The 7,500-nt window shown below is 38.4% G+C and overlaps 1 protein-coding gene across 50 annotated transcripts in view; it reads left to right on the top strand.

Moving 5' to 3' along the window:
* The window catches only part of syd (JNK-interacting protein syd), a 91,999-nt gene that overhangs the window by 62,978 nt on the left and 21,521 nt on the right, over nt 1–7,500 (top strand). For 22 of the 50 annotated variants that reach the window (XM_086530515.1, XM_086530508.1, XM_086530514.1 and 19 more), the window contains 9 exons: nt 668–685; nt 1,036–1,093; nt 1,525–1,581; nt 1,864–2,011; nt 2,660–2,847; nt 3,023–3,193; nt 5,807–6,113; nt 6,228–6,377; nt 6,515–6,698. In XM_086530515.1, coding sequence (XP_086386641.1) covers nt 668–685; nt 1,036–1,093; nt 1,525–1,581; nt 1,864–2,011; nt 2,660–2,847; nt 3,023–3,193; nt 5,807–6,113; nt 6,228–6,377; nt 6,515–6,698 — 1,281 coding nt within the window. The remainder of the gene's footprint in view (nt 1–667; nt 686–1,035; nt 1,094–1,524; nt 1,582–1,863; nt 2,012–2,659; nt 2,848–3,022; nt 3,194–5,806; nt 6,114–6,227; nt 6,378–6,514; nt 6,699–7,500) is intronic. The other 28 variants (XM_086530538.1, XM_086530530.1, XM_086530532.1 and 25 more) reach the window with 11 other exon arrangements.

Genomic DNA, 7,500 nt, shown 5'->3' with positions numbered 1-7,500 from the left:
AATCTTTTGTATATCTGGAGTAAAAGTAATAGAATATTACCAAGTTATAAGTAATTTAAAGGCTGAAATTTCATCTTAATTGGAATATCCACTTAACAAAGAGTGCATGATCATGCTAAAGTAGATGTGTATTCCATCTGAATAGATCAGGGAGAGAAAGATGTTTGGTTTATATCAAGGATACCAAACCAAATGTTCCCTGTCTGGCCTTTATATTAACTTTGGTTTGCTTGTTTTAAAGCATTGCAGTTTCTGTCATGTTTAGTTCACAGTATTGCACCAACAGTATACTGCCTATTATCTTTTTTTTATGTTTTAAATTCTTTTAGTTAATTCTACCTTGTTTAATGAAGGCTCCTGCATTGGTTTTATAGCTCACAAGTTGGGAATAGAGATATGCAAATGTTCCCAAGCATTTCTTTTAAAAGAAAAGAAAAATAAAGTTAAAATAGTGACAATGATAGTGAAGAAGAGAGTTAAAAAGCCATAACCAGAGCATGTCAGCTTTACTTTGTTTGTGAATTGTGAGAACTAACACGTGTGTGCTTTCCTCCCGTTCATCCCCCCTCAACCCTCCCCCCCCTACATCAACAACATCATCAACAACAACAATACTGACTGCACCCTAATGGCCCCATACGCGGACTGGGATTGTTTGCGGCAACAGTCACTGACAACTTCTTTGGTAAGATTGTGGTTTGTCAAGATTTGTCGAGAAATGTAGAAAAATAGAGTAGAAATAAATGTTCATTTGCATACTCTATCTATCAATCTGTCTCTCTGCCTCTTCTTTATGTGTCCTATTAACTGACTGGGTTCCCTTATCTTACTTTTTTATCTCTTTCTCTCCAATCACACATCTCTTTTTTTTCTCTCATATAAGTAGATTAGTGTTTTATGATCATCCCCTCCCGATCTTCAGATTTTTTTTCCTTTCCTCTTTATTAGTAACATATCTTTTAAACATGTTAATACAGAGCAGCAAGTCAGTGGTTATCCTATACACATGTAATTGCTTATATTGTGTCATTACAGGAATGGGCAAGGAAGTGGAAAACCTGATCATGGAAAACAACGAACTTCTGGCAACTAAGTAAGTTTTTCAAGCTCTTTATTTTTTATTTTCCTTTTTTGTCTTTGTTTGCCAAGTTTAGTTGTTTTTGATATTTTAGTTATGAGTTATGCTTTTGCATTTAGTCTTTGCTTTCCCTCTTTCATTCTTTTTGTCTTTGAACAAATCATTTGATATTGAATTTGATTTTCCTCCTTGTTTAAAAAAAAATTGGCTTGGAGTGGAATTCAGTTTAGAAGTTGTAATACTCCCAGAATTATCAATTGGTAAAGAATATATTTTGCTTTTTGTGGCTTTTCCTTATTTATGCCAGCGATGGATTTTTTATTACCAGTCATTGAAAAGCATTTGATTAAGTGTATTAAGAGAGCAACATGAAAGATAAATGTGTGTGCTTATTTTAACCTCCCATTAAACTGGGTGACTGACTGACAGAATGTTTTGTTTTGCAGGAATGCCCTAAACATTGTGAAAGATGACCTTATTGCCAAAGTAGATGAATTAACAAGGTAAAGTGTTGAATGAGTTTCTTCTGGTTTTGTGTGTTGTGCTGTGGATTAATATTGGATTTTTATGTTTACAGAGATGCCACAACTGAAAGGTGAAGTGCGTATAACATGTGTTTCAGATGTGTGACCAGACAGTGAAATTTACTTCTTGTTTAATGATATATCTGTATGTTAAGCTAGCTATGATAAGCAAATGTTTTGCAAAATATACCCCTGTTTAAGAATGAGCCTCTGAAAATATGTATTACTGAATGTAAATGATGTGTTCAATTTTTATCCTAGTGAGCAAGAAATCCTGCGAGAGGAGATCAAATCACTGAATGCCGTCAAGTCCAGACTGAAGCTAAGGATCACAGAGTTAGAAGATGAAGTGAAAAAAGTCAAAGAAGAGTTTGAAAAGAATGCAAAGGCCAACAAGTCAGATGACGAGGTATGGTTCCTTTTTTATTCTCATACTTCCATAGCAATGTATTTCTTGTTGAATCTTAACCTGTTAACAACGGGTGGCAGGATCAGCCGACGGGGACAAGATATTTTGTTGTGGCTATCCTCCTGGCCAGCAAACCAGGTGATCGGGTGTATAGCACATGGCCACGGCCAGTGCGGGCGAGAATCCCGAGGCGTTAGGCTTATGCGTTTGAAATATCCCAGCGTTTTGACTATTTAGAGCCAAAATAGCTCCGTTGTTAATGGGTTAACCCATTAACGATGAGGCTGTTTTGGCTCTAAATGGTCAAAATGCCGGGATATTTCAAACATGTAAGCCTGACACCTCGGGCTATTCACCTGCACTGGCCGCGGCCTAGTGCTATGCGCCCGATCACCCAGGAGGATAGCCATGACAAAATATCTCATCCCCAGTGAATGACGCTACCACCACTTGACGTAATATCTTGTCACCTGTCGTTAAAGGGTTAATTAATTGTTGATAGATGTGTTATAAGCAATTGAGTATTTAAACACCTCTGTGCAGAAAGTTCATATAGAAATCAAGTAAACTCTCTGCAAAGTAGAGTAGTGAATTCATAAGCAAATAAGGCAGCTGGAATGGATAACTATAGGAGCTACCTTGCCACAGGAGGACGTTCCTATGGCTCAGCGCAAAAGGTTCACCCGAGTAGAGATGGCCCGAGTGCTGATGGAGAGGAACCAATACAAGGAGCGATTCATGGAGTTGCAGGAAGCTGTTCGCTGGACTGAGATGATCAGGGCCACACGCAATGACCCCAATGTGGATAAGAAGAGCAAACAGACAATCTGGAAGTTGTAAGCATAGATAATGTGATTCCATTTTACCTTTTTATTTTCCTCCTCCCTTGTCTTCTATCTCCTCCTCTTCCTCCTCCTCCAGTTTCCATTTGGAATTTTCTAAGGCAAGAAAAATTATATTGATCTGATCATCCATGGAAAGAAATTTACTTTATTTTCACTTGTTTTTCAGCTTCAGCAACTTGTTTAGTACATCAGAAAAGCCCCAGAGAAAGCCTCTTCCTTATGGTAATGTTCGCTATAGTCCACCAACACACCAGGTCACACCAGCCCTTGAGACAATGCGGCAGAAAAAGCTCTCCGACCACAGACGCAAAGGCCTTGAGATATTTGATGCAGAATTGTAAGTTTTGAAGTTTGTATTTATTTGTAGAGGCTACATTTGTTGTAGACTTGCCTTGCAGGAAAGTAGAGGGATTTTCCTTATTTCTAGGTAAAACAGATCCTTAGATAGATGGGTATGTTTTGCAGAGTAAGATTTAATAGCTGCTAGACCCTTTATGGAAGGAAATCAGCACCATAGCAAAGTCTTAGATAATCTATAAAATGATGCCCATTAACTGTTTCTTCCATTAGTTGAGCTGCCATAAAATTAGGAGGATAGGCAAAAAAATACATTTTTATCTGAAGAAGGCCTTTGGCCTACAGAAACCAATATAAAAGAGAAAAGTTAGTGATATATGATAATGATGATAGTAAATTATGTATTGTAGTTTCACAGCTTGATTTGGAAAGACATCATATCAAGTCTTGTGATCAAGGCACACTTTTATTGATAGGAGTTCCTTGGCAGTTATGTTCTTCCCCAGAATATATACATTTATACACACCTTGCTAATACACTTTGAACAAGTCCTCCCTTATTACCCAATCCCGTAGTCCAAGTTAAAAGCTTTGGATTCCTTTTCTTTTACCATGTATAACTTAGTGTTCTGTGTAATTTTGTTTGTCTGTCTGTGTGTTTTTATAGCCTCTTAAAATTATGAAGACAACAGTTTTTGAAAATCTTTGATCTTATGTCTTGTTATGAGTCCGTTTGCTTTTAAATTATTAAGTTTGCTTTATTTTTTATACTTTTAAAGATTATTTCTTATATTCATTTAAATTGTTATAGATTCACATAAAGTTATGTTCTCAGTTCATTTTGAATTATTCTAAATGCATCTAATTTATAAAAAAATCTTATCGATACAGTCTACCCTGATCATAATGCACTAAAAGAGGGGAAGGCCCTGTTTGTCAAATTGAGGAGTCCATAACAGCAGATGTATCCATTGATTCCATATCTAACCCCAAATAATTTGTTCAATAGCTGCAACTCCTTCCTTCAAACCCAGAGCGCTTTTACCTGCCCAATGCATTGAGGTGGTAATAGGAAGTTTTTTTTATATTTGTTTACACTATTTTCAGAAACAAAGAAAAATGTGTATAAAAATAGAACACCTGAGTATATGCATATGTAACAATACAAAACATGTGTTTTGAGGGAGAGATCATGATGTGATAGGATGTCATTTGGCAGGAGCAAAATATTCCCATGACATGACATCACGTCATCCAGCGTTAACGGGTTAAAACAATAGATGAAGCAATTTGCAACTCACTGATTTGCACTCCCCTTCAGGATGCAGCTTTGGATGTTGATGTTACTTGTTATCTTCATCAGCTAAAACTATGAAATAATATTTATAAAAGGTTTTCCTTTTCATGGATTTATAAGATTTTGATTAGATAAAACTTATTTCATTAGGTATGCACATACATTGTAATAGGTACTAGTATATGTGTCTTGTTTACACTACAATTTTCCTGAGACCAATAGGTGATCATATTTTATCATGTAATCCTATTAGGTTTGAAGATGTTTCCTGTAAGTACTTTAACCAGTAAATGACAGGGCTGATATGGCAGCAACTGGTCATCTTGCTGGGCTATTTCACAGTGTGCAGGTCTAGTGCCATGTGCCATTTTTATGCTGAGGTAGTGAGCAGCTGCTACACACACGATCATCCGGCATGAAGGCCACGCAAAACCATGATGAGACATTCACATCACCTGACTGAAAGACCAGCCAAGCCATAGCATCAATATCATGTCATCTGATGTTAAGGGGTTGATTGCCATAGACCATAGCCAGGCTGTTTGTTCTGATCTGCGACTGTCAGTTGCTGAAAAGTAGCACATTGCCAATTGGTGGGAGGGCACTGACAAAGTATTACTTCATATCAAGGAGAGGTGGTTATTAACCCATTGTTCGCAGTTATAATAAAACATGTATACAGTTATGTGGCGGGTTTTTGTTGTTTGGCACTGTGCCATCTGTGTCTAGGACCGACTCTGCCTTGGCAGCAAATCATGCGACCCGCTGTCAATGGGTTAACAAAAATATGGCCAGGATAATCACTTATCTTGTAAGGGTAGACTGTATATTGAACAATTATTTCTTAAACTGATACCTTCATTACTTTAGAATTTTTATTTTTAGTTTGTTGTTATCCATGGTTTGCATGTTGTTTATCCCATATATATTTCTATTTTTGTTCTTTTTTCTTTTTCTTTTCTAATACTGATGTCAAGTTACAAAATTAAAACTGTTTGGATCACATGTTATTAAATGGAATGCTGAATTTTATGTGTAGTAATTTTTTTAGATCACAAATATAGACTATCCCATACTTTTTTCTGTTACTTCCCTCATGCTTGATCAAAATACGTAATTGAATATCTTTAAACCATGAATGTTAGCAAAACCTGAGCCCAGCATGTGGCCTGCCCCAGTAAAAAAAAAATCCAGCACTTGCACTCCCATTAACCAAGGCACACTACTCAGTGACGTGCATGGATAAATCATGTTGTTGTTTGTTTTTTCTCCTATTCCTTGTCCATGGTCCTCTCCTCTCCCCCTGTCACACCTCTCCTGCCTCTTCCCACTCCACACCATAAACACACCACACAGAGACAGCCCAGATGACGTGAGTCGGGAGCCGTCTCCCCTCACCTTCCTTTACCCCTCCTCCAGCTCCTCTGAGAAGTACCAACAGCGCCGAGCCACCGAAAGGCGAGAGCAATACAGGCAGGTCCGTGCTCATGTCAAGAAGGACGACGGGCGAATGCAGGCATATGGCTGGAGTCTGCCCGCTAAGACAGGGCAGAAGGCCATTGAGGGCCCACAGGCCCAGCCCAAGAGCTCAGCCTCAACACACGTGCCTGTCCCAGTACCTGTTTATTGCCGCCCACTGATGGAGAAAGAACCAGGGATGAAGGTTTGTATATGGACTAGAAGTAAAAATAAAATTACTGAATGGATAAACAAAGATTATTCCCATCAGTGAATGGAAATGGGTATAACAGACCAACATCTTTGATTCCCAAAACAGATCTGGTGTGCAGCAGGTGTGAATCTTACTGGGGGGAGAACCAAAGATGGTGGCAACATTGTGGGTGCCAGCGTCTTCTACTCAGGGGACACAGAGACAACAGAGGTGAAGCCAGGGGATGAAGTGGACAAGTTAGACATGGAACTCAAGGTGCATATAAGTTTTTACATGAATAAGTTCATTTTTTAACAGTCATCCAATCTGTTATTCCTTTTGTGTAGATAGATAGATATTGATTTAGATATTTTAAAAATATTTCTAAACATTTTTTCTTTTACCTTACCCAGGAGCATGAAAAGGACAGAAGAGATGGAGAACTCCTGGAGCAAACCCTCTCCTCTCTTGTCTGGATCTGCACATCAACACATTCTATTAGCAAAGTCACAGTAATAGATGCCAATAACCCAGCAGACATCCTGGAGTCCTTCCATGTGTGCTCCTCCCACCTCTTGTGCATAGCAAGTGTTCCAGGTGTGTTGGCTTGGTTAGCTGTCCTGTTTTCTTTTCTGGGCTAGAAAGAGTAAATTATGATATGAATATGGGATTAAATAATCAAATGTGAAGAAAAGATTAGATAAATGAAGGAATGAAAAGTTTACATATTTCTCTCTCCCAGAATATAAAGTATTTTGAAGTGTATTTTGAAAGGAGTGATAAAATGCTTGAATCAGGCAGCAATAGAAAGATTAAGGATAATGTGATATCACTAGTGAGAGAATTAGTAGTTGGAAAGGAAAGGATTAATTGAATGTTGATGAGTTACTTAAATCAGTGTAGGCCAAGCAACAGCTCAAGCAACAGGTCTTTACAATCGAGTGACCATTTATTAACCCAGTCACAACGGTGGCATTCCAGCCTTGCATGTTACAATGCCGGGGCTCTCGAACGCATAGGACTAAATCAGTTAAATAAACAACGCCGTATGGCATCACCCAGTGAACGGGCCTTGAATGCGCGGTACTGTAGTGTACCACCCGTCCAGAGAGGGTTAAGTTATTTACTGCTGTTTCAGTGATTTCAGTAGTTGTTTGCTATGCATCCACATTCCTGTGGTAATTATTCACAAAAAGATCAATTCTAGAAGGCTGTAGCTCTGCACATTACTGTTAAGTGGATCTTGACATGACCATCAACACAGTAGTGACACCCATCCAGAACGGTCAACCAAGAGTAGATAACATAGTGAGAGAGTTTAAATCTTAATCTAATGATGACAGGGTGTCACACCCATGTGACACGGCAAAGTGCCTGGTGACGGGGCAACACACCAGTG

This window comes from Penaeus japonicus, unplaced genomic scaffold (assembly GCF_977035675.1).
Source record: "Penaeus japonicus unplaced genomic scaffold, GWHDUDI00000001_assembly GWHDUDI00000033, whole genome shotgun sequence".
In the NCBI taxonomy this organism is placed as follows: Eukaryota; Metazoa; Arthropoda; class Malacostraca; order Decapoda; family Penaeidae; genus Penaeus; species Penaeus japonicus.
This window is presented reverse-complemented; position numbering and strand designations above follow the sequence as displayed.